Source organism: Hyla sarda, chromosome 3, assembly GCF_029499605.1.
Source record: "Hyla sarda isolate aHylSar1 chromosome 3, aHylSar1.hap1, whole genome shotgun sequence".
Lineage (NCBI taxonomy): Eukaryota > Metazoa > Chordata > Amphibia > Anura > Hylidae > Hyla > Hyla sarda.
In genome coordinates this window covers 179,489,525-179,508,817 of record NC_079191.1, presented here as the reverse complement: position 1 = coordinate 179,508,817, position 19,293 = coordinate 179,489,525, and the positions used below count along the sequence as shown (strand labels likewise).

The following is a 19,293-nucleotide window of genomic DNA, read 5'->3' as shown; positions in this document are numbered from 1 at the left end:
TTCACCCCAATATTTATTTTTAACAGCATACAAAATGAATGTTCTCAGATTTTTCCCAGGTTGCAATGCGGCCGAGACCTGACTCACTAGTCAGCTGATGACAGGGAGCCTGTCTGCGTCAATGGGTGGAGCGATCACTTTGTGGGAGAGAGATCAATCTGCAACTAATGCAACAGCTGTAGGCTTCCTGATTGAAAACCACAGGTCTTTTGAATGGATGCAGCTCATTTATGTTTCAATGGGTGGGGTGGCTGATGTGTGGGGAGGGAGGAAAATGGAATTATGGGATTTGTAGGCAAAAGAAGAAAACTCAAACAGGAAATACCAGTTCACAAAAAGCTAGCCACGGTGTTATGGTAATCTCACAACATAGCCATTTAGCCCCAAGACAAGTGCAGATTCTTCCTAAGCATGTCCATTACTGTCTGCCAGGTACGTACTAAAATCACCTTATGGTAGATAACCCCTTTAAGTAAAGACTGCAGATCCAGCACTGTCATCCAGAATGTAACATTATAAATCTCTTCAAGTTTCTCTAGTTACTACAGTCCTAAATACACATGATAAGAACTAGACTAGACAAAAAGTTATCCCAGTGACCACCATGCCAACCCCTCTCACTGCAATGTAACGTCTCTCTTGCTACTTTACAAAAATGCAGGCATTATCTTTCTGTTGTAATATCTCCACCATAGTTCTTATCTTTTGTGCTCACCTGGGCGTACTACAATAGGCACATGGACACTCTCTCCATTCGCCTGCATTTCAGAGCCTCCACCTACAGACTAGAAACAGAGGAAACAATGCAATTATTATTTGTATCTCCATTAAGTGTAGTAGTTGTCATACTGGCACATGTATTTTACATTTATCATTCAACCCTTAAACTATAGGTAGAGTTTCATTACTACCTGTGGAGGTGTAGGTGTCGATGAGGTCCTTCCTCCTGACAAAATTTCATCTGTGACGTCTTTTCCTCCTTGGTTGGGATCTCTAATCCTTATCTGATGCATAAAGAAAATTAGTATGTTAGAGTATAAGTATGTGAGAGTTACAATACTATATCCTAATTTAAGAACTCCACAAACCATCTGTTTGTAATATGTTAAAATAAGTAAAAATCTCCTTTGGTGGGTCACCTATTTAAGAATGCCGCTTTTCAGAACATGGGTTAAGGGTCAAGCATCGGAAGAGATTAGAAAAACTTCCGGGACCTAGCAACAGCCACGTGGAGAAACAACAATGCCACATGCTGTAAGGGAAATGAAGGAAAGCCAAGTCTTTCTGGAGAACTGCCAGAAACCAAACTCAAGCACAGCAGTGTACGTAGGACAAACCAACCCAGACCAAGGCAAGGAAAGGTATAAAAGTGTCCTCATCCAGTTAGACTGCACTGATCTGTAACAACCAAAGAAGAATACAACATGCTCGTCCCTGTTTCAGTATAGGAACTATGCAGTCAACAATTTACACACTATAATCCAAAAGTCAGAACAAACAAAGACATAAAAGGAGGAAAGTAAAGCTGGAGTAATGAAACTTCTAGAAATGCAGAATCTGGCTGGCAACAATAGAAAGAAACTTCCCTTCAAAGCAGAAAACAACTGCACAGAGAAGAATATTAATGTCTTCTGATACCTGAAGCCAGCAAACAGTAATAGTCATCGCGTCTGAGATGCTATGAGGTGGAGCATTGGCTGGAATCAGTATGACTTTTCCTTGTAAATTCCCCAGTCCTGAGTTATTTTGAGGTTACCTTTACAAGCAGAAGTAATGCTGGAAAAGACCACACCCAGCAAGCTAATCTAAAAAAAAATAGTCTGAGCAAATGGTAATGTGTCATTGTAATGTAATTTCACCTCAACAAAGATTAGTAGCTGAGTGAACATTCATAGTTTCTATGATCAGTCAAACAGCAAGCATTGTATGTGGGCAAAAATTGTCTATTGGTACATCTATCCAAGGTAAACAGGGTGCCCTGCTGTTAGGGGTTCCATCTCTGGGGCCCTGAGGCATCAATACAAGTGTAATCCAGAGAAGAAGAAAAAAAAGTTGCTCTCTATAGTAGTAAATGGTAGAAGTACTTTGCTGTCTCCATGATCTCCTAGAATTACATACACATATCGTCATGGCAGTAAATGTTGGCACTCCCTGAAATTTTTCTAGAAAATGAAGTATTTCTCACAGAAAAGGATTGCAGTAACACATGTTTATTCCCCTCTGTATATTGGAACTAAAAAAAAAAAAAAAAGGGAGGAAAAAAAGCTAATTGGACATAATGTCACAGCAAACTCCAAAAATGGGCTGGACAAAATTATTGGCACCCTTAACTTAATATTTGGTTGCACACCCTTTGGAAAAAATAACTGAATCAGTTACTTCCTATAACCATCAATAAGCTTCTTACACCTCTCAGCCGGAATGTTGGACCATTCTTCCTTTGTAAACTACTCCAGGTCTCTTATTGGAAGGGCGCCTTTTCCCAACAGCAATTTTAAGATCTCTCCACACGTGTTCAATGGTATTTAGATCTGGACATTGCTGGCCACTTCAGAACTCTCCAGCGCTTTGTTGCCATCCATTTCTGGGTGCTTTTTGACGTATGTTTGGGGTCATTGTCCTGCTGGAAGAGCAAAGATCTCGGATGCAAACCTAGCTTTCTGACACTGGGCTGTACCAGTGCCACCCAAAATCTGTTGGTAATCCTCAGGTTTCATGAAGCCTTGAACACATTCAAGGCACCCAGTGCCAGCAAAACAACCCCAAAACATCATTGAACCTCCACCATATTTCACTGTAGGTACTGTGTTCTTTTCTTTGTAGGCCTCATTCCAGGGGCGTGGCCTGGACGCCGAGCTGGGCAGACGCATGCTGCAGTAGCTGCGCATTGAGCCAGTGCATACCTCTATCCTGCCATCATCCTGGACTCCCTGATCTTGCCCCACAGGCTTCGGAACCGAGCTGGATCATTAGGCTCCATTATGTCACAGAAAAAGAACTCTTCAGCGGCCGCGGTGAAGCTGCTGCAGTTCGCACGCTCGGACACCCAAGATGGCGCCGGCTCCTCACAGCGTCTCCAATAGCCGGACCCCATCTCTGCACATGCTCCGGCTTCCGCCTCCCAATCGGTGCCAGCCGAACTGACTTTCAGCGAGGTCTCCGCTCAACTGCTGTCTGCCATCACCACATTCAAGACCTCCCTGACCAGCAAGCTGGAGGAGGTGAGTGGATTTGGGCCTGCTCCGCCAAGACCTGCCCAACTTGAGAGACGGGGTTAGGCACGCGGAGGACCGTATCTCTACAGTGGAGGATGCGGTGGCACCCTTGCCTGCCTCTATAGCGGTGCTGGAGCGGACAGCTTCACAATGGAAGGAGAAGGCAGATGAAATCCGGCTGAGGAGGAACAACCTTCGCATAGTGGGGCTCCCGGAGCGCTCTGAAGGATTTGGACAGTTTGTGGAAAAGTGGCTGAAGGAGCTGCTACCTAATGCTCCTTTCCCGCCGACCTTCGCGGTGGAACGAGCCCACCAGGTACCGACGCGCCCTCTCCTACCTGGGGCGCCCGCTCCTTGCCAGGATGCTGAATTGTAACAACCAGGACCTGGCCCAGCGGCTTCTCCGCTGCCTACCCGACATTACCTACAACGGCTCTCCGGTGTCCATCTTCCCGGACCTCCAGAAGAAACAGGCCACCTTTCAAGCTGGACAAATGCAGACTCCTATGGACGTATGGATGGACTTCTCCTGCCCTCCTGACACCCACCCTTCCATGACCCCCTGTTTTCCCCAATGCATGCCCTCTCCACTGTACCTGGACTCCTTCACCCCACGGTTGCACCCGCACGGCTGTATTCCCATTCCAAGTGCCTCTCACCGTTCGGACAGGTCATCCTTCCCAGGCACTCTACCTGCAAGCAAGCTTTTTCTTTTATTTTGTAGGCCTCATTCCGTTTTCAAAAAGGCTCTATCTTTGTCTCATCTGTCCACAAGACGTTTTCCCAGAAGGATTTTGGCTTACTCAAGTTCATTTTGTAAAAATGTAGTCTTGCTTTTTTATGTCTGTCAGCAGTGGGGTCCTCCTGGGTTTCCTGTCATAGCGTTTCATTTAAATGTCGACAGTTTGCGCTGACACTGAAGCTCCCTGAGCCTGCAGGACAGCTCGAATATATTTGAAACTTGTTTGTGGCTGCTTATATACCATCCGGACTATCCTGCGTTGACACCGTTCATCAATTTTTCTCTTCCGTCCACGCCATGGGTTGCAAACTTCTTGATAATGGTGTGCACTATGGACAAAGGCAAACCTAGACCTCTGGACTTGGGAACCAAAATTGTGGAAAAATATCAACAATCTCAAGGTTACAAGTCCTCAGACAGTTCTATTCTCTTACTGTTGTCCATGCTTCGTATGGTACATGCAGACACAATACAAAGACTAAGTGAACTTCTCTCATTTAGATCTGCTTTCAGGTGGGATTTGTATATTGCCCACACCTGTTACTTGCGAGTTCAAAATGTGTATCACATGCTTCAAACAATCTTATTTATCCACAATTTTGAAAGGGTGCCAATAATTTTGTCCAGCCAATTTTGGGAGTTTGGTGTGACATTATGTTCAATTTTTTTTTTTCCCCTACTTTTTTGGTTTAGTTCCAATACACACAAAGGGAATAAACATGTGTATAGCAAAACATGTGTTATTGCAATCCTTTTCTGTGAGAAATACTTCATTTTCTTGAAAAATTTCAGGGGTGCCAACATTTACGGCCATGACTGTAAACATATACTATATATTTAGGTATACATAATTCTATAGATATAGGTATATATAATCTCTCATGTGGGTATAACCAAGTTTTATTGTGGTCCTTGAAAGCAGTGAAAATGGTCCACTATGCAAAGCAGCAGCATTTAGAAATATATCTTCGCTTCATTTTCCCAAGGAATAGTTTCAGCTCCTCCTCCCATGAACATGGGTGAACACATTTCACACTTTCCTTTTAATGTGTTCCTACATTCTGCTTTGTGTAACAACCATAATGCTAAAATGCAAAGGCTTTACGGATGCCTGAAACAGTCCTAAAGTATATGGCATTTAACTGAATATATTAATATGGTAATTTAACACAAACTAAAGAGAATCTGTCACTGAACTGACTGTACGATTCAGTAGAAAATGACCCACAGCCAAAATAAAGAAAGAAAGATCGCCCATAAAGCTCTGACCCTCTTTACACTCACCGTTTTACGTTCTCTTTTTGGAGGAATTGCTTGCTGCTGATTAATCATGACTTGAGCTCCGGGCACCCCAGGAGGAAACTGCTGCTGAGCCGGGTAATATGCTCCAGCTATACGAGAACAAAATTTAAAAAAAAAAAGGTGTTCAAGCATGAGCAAATAAAAACCTCACATAGAAGACTAAAAAGCTTTATACATCAGACATAACAATGCAAATCTAAACTAAGACAACTTCCTAGCACCCCTTGAGAGGGCCCTAAAGCCCATTTGCAAGCTGTCAAACTTACTGTCACATCCCTCACCAAACATTGAGTTTTCCTTTTACATCCCAGCTATACTGAACTAAATACAGTCAACGCTTGGTCACATAATCAACATGACGGGGGAGGTGCAAAATGCAGTTGAAAAGTTTGCACAGCTAAAGCACCTATGACTAACAGAATGGATGGGCCCCTCAAATAATGTGTAAGGGTGGGTTCACACCACGATTTTGCTATACTGTTCCTGTATCAGGTTTTTGATTTAAAAAAACGGATTCCTCAAAACCTGACTAAACTGTATCAAAATGTGTGTACAAATTTTTATCTGTATACGGTTGAAAACCGTATAACTGTTTGAAAAATGATGTCCAGTTGCATCCGTTCTTTAAGAAGAAAAAAAAACGTATACGTTTTGAACTATTCACTCCATTATGAATAAAATTTCTAAAAATGTGGAAAGTTAAAAACCGTAAGGTGAAAACTGGATGGAACCGTATGCACATACGGTTCTGTACAGTTCCCATTGACTTCCATGTTTAAAAAAAAACCTGTACGGTTTAATACTGTTTTTCACCTGGACCAAAAACCGTGGTAGGCCACGGTTTTCTGTCCAGAAAAAAAAAAAAAAGGTTAAAAAAACATGTGGTTTGAAAAACAGAGACAACTGTATACAATATGTTGCATACAGTTTTGAATGGGAAGTCTATGGGCATGGTTTTCTGTGCGGTTGCATACTTTTTTTTATGAAACCATATAGAAAAATCGTGGTGTGAACCCACCCTAAGACAGAACGTTTACTAAATAAAGCTAGTATAGGACAATCCCTTCCTTACTTGACACCAATAATATCAAAAGTTATTGACATATGAAAACACAGACATTTAAAATAATTAAAACACACAAAATGAAAGTATAGATGTCCAATGTAATGAACACACAAGACTAAAGGGATAACCAGTAGGGAAAGGAGAAAAGATGGAGGTCAATACAATGTTCCACAAAGATGTTCCAGGGTACAAATAGATGTAAATTTAAGCATCTATTACTTAAGTGCAAAACCTACTAAGTTTAATAGCACATAACCAGATCACTTAATGCTAAACACCCCAGAAGAAGTCTGGTGACGAAACATTGGGTGCTGGAGGTCCTTGGTCAGTCACTAGACAAGTTAGGATTTGAATACTATATGCAGTTTTTGCAATGTCAGTTCAATGCCTTGATCACTATTCTGCTTATATCATTAAGTGATCTTGTTATGTGCTATTATACTTACTAAGTTTTGCACTTGAGTAATAGATGCTTAAATGTACGTCTAGTAATAGATGCTTAAATTTACATCTATTTGTACCCTGGCACATCTTTGTGGAACATTGCATTGACCTCCATATGTTCTCCTTTCCCTACTGGTTATCCCTTTAGTCTTGCATGTTCATTACATTGGACATCTACTCTTTCATTTTTTGTGTTTTAATGATTTTAAATGTCTGTTTTCATATATGTCAACAAATTTTGATATTATTGATCTATATATGGTTGTCCTTGTTGTGTTCCGTATCTGATTGCGTATGATCTCATACTATTGCCAATTATTGTATACTTACTTGACACCAGAATGAAGAAATGCAGATGGTGCTGAGCACGCTTCATACCAGGTGGGTTTCGGTTACTATCGGTAACAAGGATCCGCGGCTAATACCGGACATCGCCAATCGGGCTGATGTACGGTATTAACCCTTTAGATGCCGCAATCAAAGTTGATTGTGGTATCTAAAACAGGAGATAGCTCAGCAGGCTGTTCAGCATCCCGGATAGCTGAGAGGATGGCTAGAGGGCCCTGACTTGCCTCCTCGCCATCCGATCTGTCCCTCGATGCTCCAGCCAGGCTCTGCAGGCTGGAGCCATCAAGCACAGATAACACTGATCAATGCTATGCTATAGCATAGCATTGTTCAGTGTATGTAATCTAAGTTTGAAAAAAAATTTAAATGTTATTTAACCCATTCCCTAATAAAAGTTTGATTCACCCCCCTTTTATATTAAATATATATATATATATATATATATATATATATATATATATATATATAACATGAAAAGCTATACAGCTGTAGTGCAATAAATGAGAATATGAAACTATGAAATTATGAGGTACTTAGCTTGCAAATTTGGCAGCCAAATAGCGTGGACCGTCCCAAATTTGCAAGCTAAGTACCTCATAATTTCATATTTTCATTTATTGCACTACAGCTGTATAGCTTTTCATGTTTTATCTATATACTCATGTTTATCTATATATTTGTGCTAGCAGTGTGCTGCTGTATTCTCCTGTTGCTGTATATTTAGCCCAGCAGCCTGCACCTGTAAGCCAGGTCTTTACAATAGTTTGGAATCAATAGTGCTGGCCAACTTATTCTTTGATTGTATTACACATACGGGGGAGTGGCTACCTCCATGTTGGCTCTTGCACCCCACCCACCTCTATTAGGTGTAAATAAGGTGCCTTGGATGTTTCAGTTCTTGCAATGCCTGCTGAGCTGTTCACACAGAGGCATATTCATAGTGTAGGGTCCGTCCCAGAATGAGGTCACCTTGCCATGGTGCACGCTATTTGGCCGCCAAATTTGCAAGCCAAGTACCTCAATTTCATAGTTTCATATTTTCATTTATTGCACTACAGCTGTATAGCTTTTCATGTTCTATCTATATACTCATGTTTTATCTATATCTTTGCGCTAGCAGTGTGCTGCTGTATGTATATGTATATGTATATGTATATGTATATGTATATATATATATATATATATATATATATATATATATATATATATATATATATATATATATATATATATATATATATATATATATATATATATATATATATATATATATATATATATATTCCCAAGTCCAAAATAGTGTATTTTTGGTCACTTTGTATACCCTTTAAAAAAAATAAATAAATAAATAAATAAAATGGTATCGATACAAACTACAGACCACAGCGGAAAAAATTGAGCTCTCCTACATTCCCGTATATGGAAAAATAAAGTTAGAGATCAGAAGATGACAATTTTAAACATACTAATTTTGGTATAATGTAGTTATAATTTTTTTAAGTAGTAAAATAAAACCTATATAAATTAGGTATCATTTTCATTGTATGAACCTACAGAATAAAGATATGTTGTAATTTCCACCGAAAAGTGCACTGCATAGAATCGGAAAACCCCAAAAAATTACAAAAAGGAGATTTTTTTTATATTTACCGTAAAATCTCTCTCGGAGGATCCATTGGGGGACACAGACCATGGGTGTATGCTGCTGTCTCTAGGAGGTGTGACACTATGGTAATAAAAAAAGTCGGCTTCTCCCAGCAGGATATACCCGCCTTCAGGCCCTGAGCTAATCAGTTTAAGTTCCAGAGCAATAGGAGGAGACCAACAGGTCAAAGAAAAACCCAAAACTGTCAGAGAACCAGAAGAAAAGAACATACCTGAACACACCCTCGGACAGAGAACCAAAGGAAACCCCAAAAAGGCTGGGAGCTGTGTCCCCCAATGGATCATCCGAGAAAGAGATTTTACGGTTAGTAGACAAAAATCTCCTTTTCTCTATCGGCTCCATTGGGGGACACAGACCGTGGGACGTACCAAATCCGTCCCTTGGGTGGGCAGATAAGCAGTCTTGCAGACGGCCGATCCACTGTCGCCTGCAACACTTTACGACCCAGACTAGCATCAGCCGATGCGAAGGTATTAACTCGATAGAACCTCGAGAAAGTGTGCAAAGACGACCAGGTAGCCGCCTTGCAAATCTGCGAGGCCGAGGCTCTATTCTGGAGACCCCAGGATGCCCCAACAGAACGGATAGAATGAGCCACAACCCTGAAAGGAGGAATCTTCCCCTTAAAGCGATAGGCTTCCAAAATGGCGGACCGAATCCACCGAGAAATGGTGGCCTTGGAAGCAGGTTGTCCCTTGCGACGACCTTCCGTAAGGACGAAAAAGGAATCACACTGACGAAACGAAGAAGTGATGGAGAGATAAGACCGAACAGCCCGAACTACATCCAGCTTGTGTAGTAAGCACTCCTTAGGATGAGAAGGAGCAGGAAAAAAAGACGGGAGGACAATGTCCTCATTGAGATGAAAGGCCGAAACCACCTTAGGCAAAAAGGAAGGATCTGGCCGGAAAACGACCTTGTCCTGGTGGATCACCAGAAACAGAACGGCAGGAGAGAGCTGCCAATTCAGACACCCTCCTGATGGAGGTGATAGCAATAAGAAACGCCACTTTCCAAGAAAGGAGGCGGAGAATCACCTCTCTAACGGGCTCAAAGGGTGCACCCTGGAGGGCACTCAGAACCAAATTCATGTCCCAAGGGGGAGAGGGTGACCGATAAGGAGGAACAGCATGCGCCACTCCTTGAAGGAAGGTCCGGACATGAGAATTAGAAGCCAGGGGCCGCTGGAAAAGAATAGCAAGGGCCAAAACCTGACCTTTAAGGGAACAGAGACAACCCCAGTTCCAAACCAGACTGCAAAAAGGAGAGAAGATGGGGAACCGAGAAGGTTACAGGGGATAAGTCCTGGGCTTCACACCAACGAAAATAAGACCGCCAAGTACGGTGGTAAATTCTTGCGGAGGAGGGCTTACGAGCCTTGAGCATGGTGCGAATGACTTTGGGAGAGAACCCGCGGGCCCTCAAAACCGCGGTCACAACCGCCACTCCGTCAAATGTAGCGACTGTAAATTGGGGTGGCAAAGAGGACCCTGAGAGAGCAGGTCCGGACGGAGCGGAAGGCACAGTGGAGCGTCGTCCAGGAGCCTGACTACGTCGGCGTACCACGACCTTCGGGGCCAATCTGGAGCTGCCAGAATGGCGGGGACATCCCCTTTTTTGAGCTTCCTCAGAACCCTGGGAAGGAGCAGAAGAGGAGGGAACAGATAGGGTAGGGCAAACCCCGTTCAAGGAATCACTAGGGCGTCCACAGCCAGAGCCTGAGGGTCCCGGGACTTGGACACAAAAGGAAGGATCTTGCGATTGTGCCATGACGCGAAGAGATCCACTTCAGGAATGCCCCAGAGGTCGCAGAGTTGCGCGAAGACCTCTGGATGTAGAGACCACTTGCCTGAGTCGGGTGAGGACCGACTGAGGGAGTCCGCTTCCCAGTTGAGCACTCCCGGAATGTGAATCGCCGGAACCTTGCTTTCCGCCCAGATGAGAATCTTGGTCACCTCGGCCATGGCTGCCGAGCTGCGAGTGCCGCCTGGTCGATTTATGTATGTCACAGCCGTGGCGTTGTCCGACTGGACACGAACAGGACGGGACTGAAGCCAGGACTCCCAATGAAGAAGACAAAGAACTATCGCCCGTAATTCCAATATGTTTATCGGAAGAAGGGTCTCATGGAGACCAGAGTCCCTGAATAGTCCAATCCCTGAACACGCCGCCCCAGCCCGACAGGCTTGCATCCGTTGTAACTACCTGCCAGTTAAGGGGAAGAAATGACCGCCCTTGGAGAAGGGGGGAACGGAGCCACCAGAGCAGAGACTGACGGACCCTGCGAGGGAGAACAATCTGACGATCGAGGAACAGAGGAGACCAGTCCCATCGAGAGAGAATCGCCAGTTGAAGGGGGCGGTAATGAAACTGGGCAAAGGGTACGGCCTCCATAGTTGCCACCATCCGACCCAGGACTTCCATACAAGTGCGGATGGGGACTGACCTGGGTCCGAAGGGAGCGGACCCCCGACAGAAGCGCCAGACGTTTGTCCGGCGGGAGGCAAATTCCGGCAGAGGCCGTCCCGAAGCGAAGTCCCAAGAAGGTTAGAGACTGGGTAGGACAGAGGACTGACTTGTCCCGGTTGACCATCCACCCGAAGCGATCCAGAGTGCGGAGAGTGACGTCCACATTCTCTAGAGTCTGGGCTCTGGTTTGAGCCTTGATGAAAAGGTCGCCCAGGTAGGGTATCACCGAGACTCCCTCCACCACAACAGGCCCATCACTGGCGCAAGGATCTTGGTGAAGACCCGAGGAGCCGTGGCCAGACCAAAAGGGAGGGCTACGAATTGAAAATGCCCCTCCGGAACTGCAAAGCGGAGGTACCGATGATGGCCTGGAAATATTGGGAGGTAGGCATCCTTGATGTCCACCGATGAAAGGAACTCCCCTTGTTCCAGGGACGCCACCACCGAACGGAGAGATTCCATTCGGAAGTGGTGGATAAGAAGATGACTGTTGAGACGCTTGAGGTCTAGGATTGGTCGCACAGAACCGTCCTTCTTGGGAACCACAAAAAGATTGGAATAGAAACTCAGAAACCGTTACCCTGGAGGAATGGGAACGATAACCCCCTGGAGAAGCAGAGACTGGAGAGCCTCTCGAAATTGCTTTGCCAGAGAAGGAGACCGGGGGGCCCGAGATTGAAAAAAAGCGAAGTGGGTTTGCGGTTGCCTGATTTGGGCGCAAAACGGCCGGACCGGTGGGAGTCCGACTTCCAAGAAGGGCGCGCCCGGAACGAGGGAGCCTTCTTGTCCCGCAAAGGCACCTGCCCGGTCCCTTTGCTGGTGTCCAAAGGTTCGAAAGGAAGAGGACTTCCTTTGGGAAGTAGGGCGAGCCTTATTTTGAGGCAACAAGGAACTCTTACCTCCCGTCGCCTCAGAGATAATCTCATCAAGGCGCTTGCCAAAAAGATGGCCACCCGTAAAAGGAAGGTCAGTGAGAGACCTTTTGGAAGCAGCATCCGCATTCCAAGCTTTAAGCCACATAGAGCGGCGGAGAGCCACTAGGTGACCCACAGCAACGGCAGAACAACGGGCTGACTGCATGGAAGCTGCGCACAGGAAGTCCCCAGCTTTAGAGCATTGGAGAGCCAGAGCAGATAGATCCTCTGGGGGGGGGATCCCGCTAAGATATCCTGATGGAGCTTTTGGCACCACTCCGACAGGGCCTTGGACACCCATGTCGAGGCAAAGATGGGAAGGATAGCAGAGCCAGCTGCTTCAGAGGCAAACTTCGCTAAGGATTCTACCTTCTTGTCCGTGGAATCCTTGAAGGCAGCGGCATCTGCCAGTGGCAGTGTAGTCACCTTAGAGATCCGGGAGATAGGTGGTTTCCCCTCCCTCAGTGGATCCACCATAGTGACAAAGTCCTTGTCAAATGGATAACGTTCTTGAATTATCTTGATTCCCGGGAACCTCTTGTCTGGATGTTTCCATGCAGATTCCCGAATGTCATCAAAGTCAGCGTGAGAGCTGAACCTTTGAGGTGCTGGCTCCGTGCAGCTAGAGTGTAAGAAACAGGACAGCCAGTAGGGTGAGAGGGGCGTGCCTGTAGCAGAGGCACTAACTAATTGGCCCCTTCTAACTGAAAATCGCGCCCACGGTGCTGATTGGAGGCTACTTCACGCCTCTGAAGCGCTCCGACAGCCATGTGGGCGGAGCTATAAACTGGCCAAGAAGCAGCTGTAATGGCACCCGCTCCTTGTCCCGAGCACGTCAGCCGTGTATGCGCTCGGGAAAATAGAGCGGGCGGCCTATACGCCGGCAGAGACTGCCGGAGAAAGTGAAGTAAGCCGGCGCTGAGAGTGCCCGGCCCGAACCAGCGTCGCGGCTGTCAGCCGCATATAAGGCGCTGTGGACATAGCCGCAAGTAACCACACACACAGTGAAGTGCCCAATGTAAAACATAGATTAGATGCCCCCTAAGATGCCACTGCTCCCCAGAATAAAAGTCCAGCCCCTGTATAAGCCAGCCCCATAACCTGAAAGGTGGGCCAAAAACAGGGGGTCTCCAGAGGTTGCAAGTCCGTACCTAAGGAGAAAAGGGGGGAAAGTACTTACCTCAGTCAGAAGAACTTACCTAATGGAGTCTTCAGTGAAGTCTTCAGTCAGCTTTAGTTACCTGCATCACGCCTGGCTGCTATGCACGAGCGAGGCGAGCAGGGAAATAGGGGGACTCGGACCCATGAGGTACCAACCCAGGCGCTGACTGTTGGCGAGAGGGGGGGAAAGCGCATATACGCAATGTCTGTGCCCCCTTACTCGCAATGGGGAAAAAGGGAACCGGAGACCCTGAGTCCCCACCTGAAGACAGGAAAGAAAAAGGAATAAAAAACTAACACGTCCCTATACTAGGAAAACAAAAAAATCAGAAGACCTGGTCTGGAGAATTCCAGACCATGTCCACCTCCTTCAGACATTAAGCTTAAACGGATTAGCTCAGGGCCTGAAGGCGGGTATATCATGCTGGGAGGAGCCGACTTTTTATTACCATATTGTCACACCTCCTAGAGACAGCAGCATACACCCACGGTCTGTGTCCCCCAATGTAGCCGATAGAGAAATGGTGTTTATCCAATTATGCCCCACAAATATTTTGCCTTAGATTTTGTGGTGAAATTATTGTTGTCATTACAAAGTACAATTGGTGGCACAAAAAACAAGCCCTCATATAGGTCTGTAGGTGCAAAATTGAAAGCGTTATGATTTTTAGAAGGCGAGGTGGAAAATACAAGAGTGCAAAAATGAAAAAACATGTGGTCCTTAAGGGGTTAATTAATTTATACCTAATTTATTGATTCACTACCCACTGATTCCTTAGGGTGGCCTTACACATTAGATTTAATGGTTAATAAATCCAGCAATCACTTTTTATATTTAGTTCTGGGTGTTTTTGTTTAAAAACCAGGAACCATACTCTCCATCCTCAATCCGCTGCTGCTGGTGTTCTATCATCTCCCAGTCCCCATTTAATCCTGCCTCCTATGAAATGCTTTCCATGCAGCAACTGCCCGCTCAGCCAATCACTGACCGCAGCGGTGATCTATTCAGTCAGTGATCAGCTGAGCGGGCAGTTCACAGGAAGAAGTGGAGAGCAGCAGAGACAATAAGCCATAGGAAGGGGCAGAGGGTTGTGGGGTTGGATTGGGTACGGTGTTTCATATCTTTTTTTTTTTTGCTGCCCCCCAGATAGTGGAATACTGGCGTAAAAAGTGCTGGGATTGCTGTCCGATGTGTTGGGAGTGTCGGTCCCTCTCGACCCTCTTATTTATCTTCAGCTTTCTCACCCTACGCTCTCCAGGAAGCTATTTAAGCTCTTCATGCACAGTTTTAGCTGCCAAAACTCATTACTAAATGCTGGAAGAGGACCCTTCCCCCTTCTGAATCTGACCTCTTATCCCGGGTACGGGAGATTAGGTCCCTGGAATCTTTAACGGCTTCCCTGAATAACTCTATCCCTTCGTTTCTCTCAGTTTGGGAACCCTGGGATCGTTTTTCCGATAGGCAACCGCCTTGATACTCTTTTCCTTCTCTTTCTCTTGTTTTCCTTATCTGTCTCCCTGTGTGTGTTGTTGTCACTTTTTGTTGGTCTTTGTGTCCTCAGACAGTTGCTTTAGTCATGGTTTTATATGCTTATCCCGGAGGCTGGTGGAGTGTTTTATCCGCTTCACTAGTCTGTCCTGATTTTATCACTTGCGTATACAATCACTTGTTCAACCTTTGTTAACGGGCTTTGGCCCATATGATGTTTAAGCTGAGTTTCCTTTTCTCTGTTTTGACTTCTACCTATGAAAATGCTTCAATAAAAATTACAGTTTAAAAAAATGAAGGGGCAGGGGAAGGAGTATGGCTGATTCTAATAAGCCTAACACATTTTTGATCATAGGAAAAACCTTTTATTAATGACAGAGCATGTCACCAAGTAAGGAGTACTGGGGTCTTCTGACTCGCTCAGGGAAGATAAATCAACACCAGTGTCCCATTGCCTGTGTCTGGCAGTGGCATACTACCCCTTTTAACTATTCAGAACATATGCACAATCAACTGTGTCCACAATAGTGAGCATGCACTCAACCCTACAGTTTTCAGTTAAAAAAATATTAAAATACAAAGACATACATTAATTTGGTTTTGCTTAATTTTGTTTTCTCTGCCTCTGTTTTAAGGCATCAGTGTAACACTTACCATAAGTGCCGTATTCTGTGGGGCTGGCACTTGGAAAGAATCCTGGTGCACCAGGTTGTACAGGGTATTGTTGTGTGGGCATCACATAAGAGCGACCCTATAGAAAAAAAAAAAAGAAATATTGGTTCAAGTGCTTCAGGGTTATCAGGCACATTAAAAGGGAAAAAAGGACACAGGCAAATAAGTAGAAGTGAACTGACCTGGCCCTGAATGTAGTAGCCCTGGGAAGTGTAGGATAATTGTGAGGGTATCATCATCACCTGGGAACCAGCGGGGTACACATGGGCAGGAGGCACTGCACGAGCTGTAGATCCAGTCTGAACTCTTGTGGCGGTGCTAGGAGGTTGTGTCCTGCTCGGATAGTAATGCTAAAGGAGGGAGAGTAAAAGGATCAGAGAACATTGCCCAGATAAATAGAAAAGCATTAACTTTAATATCGCTTACATAGCACGTGTTATTTTACCTGAGGAGATAGAAAATATATTTAAACTGCATTAGAGCTATACATCGGCGGTAACCTAAATGAAATCACAGCTACCGCTGATAAACTGGGTACAAGCAGAAATTCTGCCATGTGAACATAGCCTAAGAGTGCAGACAGTATTTAAACTCTTAGTTTTGTGTCCACAGATCCTTTATAGGCTATGGATCCCCATGGTCTCCTGACCTATTATGATCTTTGTTGAAAAAAATAAAAAACTTTAGGGTAGGGAACAGAGTGGCATAGAGGCAAAAGAGTTTATTTTTATTTTTACATACAATATTCACTACTTTGCTTTACCGAGAACATCTATTAGGTAGAAAACAAATGAAAGCATTACCTGAATAGATCTGAATCCTGCCTGTTAGAAGCAGCAGTGGAAAAAAGAAGCAAGCAGAGGGTGGAAGGAGACAAACGTGAAAATCTACACAAGAAGGGGCGATCAGAAGAGATAAGTAATAGGATAAGAGGAAGACGCCAAGGGATGAGAAGGCATGCAGTCAGGATTTTATCGGTCTTCTAAAGTGATAGCATATTCTTAACATAGTGCTGTTTCCCCTTACTTTCCATCCATGTAGGCTCCAGATGTATGTAGTCACTTCATAAAAAGCTATTCACTTTTTTTTTTTTTTTAACGGAGAACATACAGTGGGTCAAATGTGTAACAGGAAATCACATAGGGCATGAGAACCAACACTCATACAACCATTCCAGGTACAACTAAGGAGAAAACTATATACTAAGCACAAATGAAAACTGGGCAGCCACACATTCACTGAAGGGTTCATCCAACAAAGTAATGGCTATGAAACTGTTCTTTAGTGACCCCTTTGCACTTAGAAAAGCACATGCAACACACTTAGAAGATTAATGTGATCTATTTAAAACTGTAACTTTATGACTAGGCCAAAATACTACTAACTAAAACATCAGAAGCCTCCAGTGAACGTAGCTGTGAACAAAACCTTAAAGCAAAAGTGGTATTGTTCTGTTAGGCTGGGTTGACATATAGGCCTAGATTTATCAGTCTGATGACAAAAATAGGCTGGTTTCCCCACAACCACCAATAACAGCAACCTGACCACGGACGCCCTTAGCTGGGATTCTGAATACAAATGTTCAGAACGTCAGGGTGCCGACCCGGTGTTCGCAGGGGTCCCAACAGCCAGACCCCGCGATCATACGTGTTATTCCCTATCCTTTGGATAGATGATATGTCTAGGGGTGGAGTACCCGGGTGACAATGGGAACTCATTTTCACAATAATTTTTATTTCTCAAACTTACCTGCCGAGGCTGAGACTGTGTATTCATTTGTGGAGTCTGTGGAGGCCCAAACACCACAGGGGCCGAGGGTGCAGAAGGGAATGCTGACTGAAACCAGAGACAAAGTTTAATGGGAAAAAAACAACATTAGAGGCTACATTTATACACAAGAATGAAATACATTTTTGTTTTTCCAGAATTTTTCCATCTTCTATACACTGTGTAAACTTAGTAATATTCAACCATACAAAGTAAATTGTTGGAAGAAAAGCATAGCCCCAAAGCACCAATACAGTAGAAAAAGTAATAGTTTGATCATTCACCCACAAAGTGGAAGTATCATCATCTGGACTGGTGTGGCACATCATTTTCTAATCCAGTCACTTTCTCTATTTTAACTATTGTACTGTATTGCTGGGAAAGACTTGAGATCCTGTTATGCTACATGACAGGGACACTTACCTGTGGGAGTCCAGGGGAAGGGGCAGTAGGGGGTCCTCCTATAGGCTGTGTGGTTTTGCTCATCTCATGTGCTGCTGCATAGGGTCCCCCACAAGGTCTGTAATAAACAACAATACAGTCAGATAAGTCTACATGTTAAAGGAATTAACACAGAACACAAGATCCATCACATTTGGTCAATCTGTGGCTGTAAGGTAAGTGGCTGCTGCAGAAGTTGCCCACCACTATGCCAAGCCCTCATGTTACGAATGCCCACTTAGCCTGGCAGACAACAATAGAAGGAATTCGGAGGACCCCTGTGCGCTCGGCTAGATCTTTCATGAGCAAGTGGTTCATAAATACCGTATTTATCGGCATATAACACGCACTTTTTAGGCTAAAATTTTTAGCCTAAAGTCTGTGTGCGTGTTATACGCCGATACACCCCCAGGAAAGGCAGGGGGGGGGGGGGGAGAGGCCGTCGCTGCCCGCTTCTCTCCCCCTGCCTTTCCTGGGGTCTAGAGCGCTGCTGTCGGCCCTTTTCACCCCCTGAACGGCGCGGCGCATGACGTCAGAGCGCCGCGCCGTGCATAGCAACGACGCTGGGGACGCACGACGGAGGCCTGGAGCAGCGCGGACCCGACTCAGGTAATTATGCCACCGGGGATGGGGGGAGGCAACGGGGCAGCGGCACAGATAGTCAGGGGGACAGAACGGGCAGCGGCGCCGATAACCAGGGGGTGAAAAGGGCCGACAGCAGCGCTCTAGACCCCAGGAAAGGCAGGGGGAGAGAAGCGGGCAGCGACGGCCTCTCTCCCCCTGCCTTTCCTGGGGGTGTATCGGGGTATACACGCGCCCACATGCACCCTCATTTTATCATGGATATTTGGGTAAAAAACTTTTTTTTTACCCAAATATCCTTGGTAAAATGAGGGTGCGTGTTATAGGCCGGTGAGTGGTATACCCCGATAAATACGGTACTAAAGGAGAACTTCTTGTGTACTTTTATCACTTCTAGTTTTACTGCTCTTAAAACATTACATAGTAATAACTATAACAATCTTATAATTCGTTGGATACAAAATTCACATGAATACCACAAAAATCAAGTGCTAATCAATAAATAAAATAAGCAAAAAGTTTTTCCAAACTATGACAACTGGTCAGTATAAGGCCAGGAATTCTAGATCTGGACAAGTGCACAGTGTAAAGATCTAGTGGAGCTGGAAGTCATCCTGACTCACTGCGGACATTGTGCTTCTACAAATATTCCATGGAGCGCAGGCATTCTACATCCATGATGTCAACCAGTCCGCTCCTAGTCAACTTAATACAGGTTCTATGGAAAACAAGGGAGCAGACACAGGACTGCAATATCTGCACTAGAAACGAAATTCTGTCTATTACATAACAAAGAATGTCTTCCACCCTACAGCATTCACAATGTGGCTCAAACCTTTACCATTGCAAAAGGTGGGGGAAAAAAAAGCATTAAAGCTTGCGCATATCTATCTTTTGTTAACTGCTGTTAACATATGCAAACAGCACTACAAGGACTATGGACTCAGCAGCTATTGACCTGAATCAGTGTTTCCCAACCCAAAGGCTGTCCGGGCATGCTGGGAGATGTAGTTCT

At 44.8% G+C, this 19,293-nt stretch overlaps 1 protein-coding gene across 2 annotated transcripts in view; it reads right to left on the bottom strand.

Moving 5' to 3' along the window:
- EIF4G1 (eukaryotic translation initiation factor 4 gamma 1) overlaps nt 1-19,293 on the bottom strand; it is a 91,493-nt gene that overhangs the window by 34,666 nt on the left and 37,534 nt on the right. The window contains exons 2-9 of one of the 2 annotated variants that reach the window (XM_056565651.1): nt 17,679-17,775; nt 17,238-17,324; nt 16,292-16,312; nt 15,671-15,838; nt 15,471-15,567; nt 5,242-5,348; nt 912-1,004; nt 716-785 (exon numbers count right to left, since the gene is read on the bottom strand). In XM_056565651.1, coding sequence (XP_056421626.1) covers nt 716-785; nt 912-1,004; nt 5,242-5,348; nt 15,471-15,567; nt 15,671-15,838; nt 16,292-16,312; nt 17,238-17,324; nt 17,679-17,741 — 706 coding nt within the window. In that variant the 5' untranslated portion in view covers nt 17,742-17,775. The remainder of the gene's footprint in view (nt 1-715; nt 786-911; nt 1,005-5,241; nt 5,349-15,470; nt 15,568-15,670; nt 15,839-16,291; nt 16,313-17,237; nt 17,325-17,678; nt 17,776-19,293) is intronic. The other variant, XM_056565652.1, reaches the window with a different exon arrangement.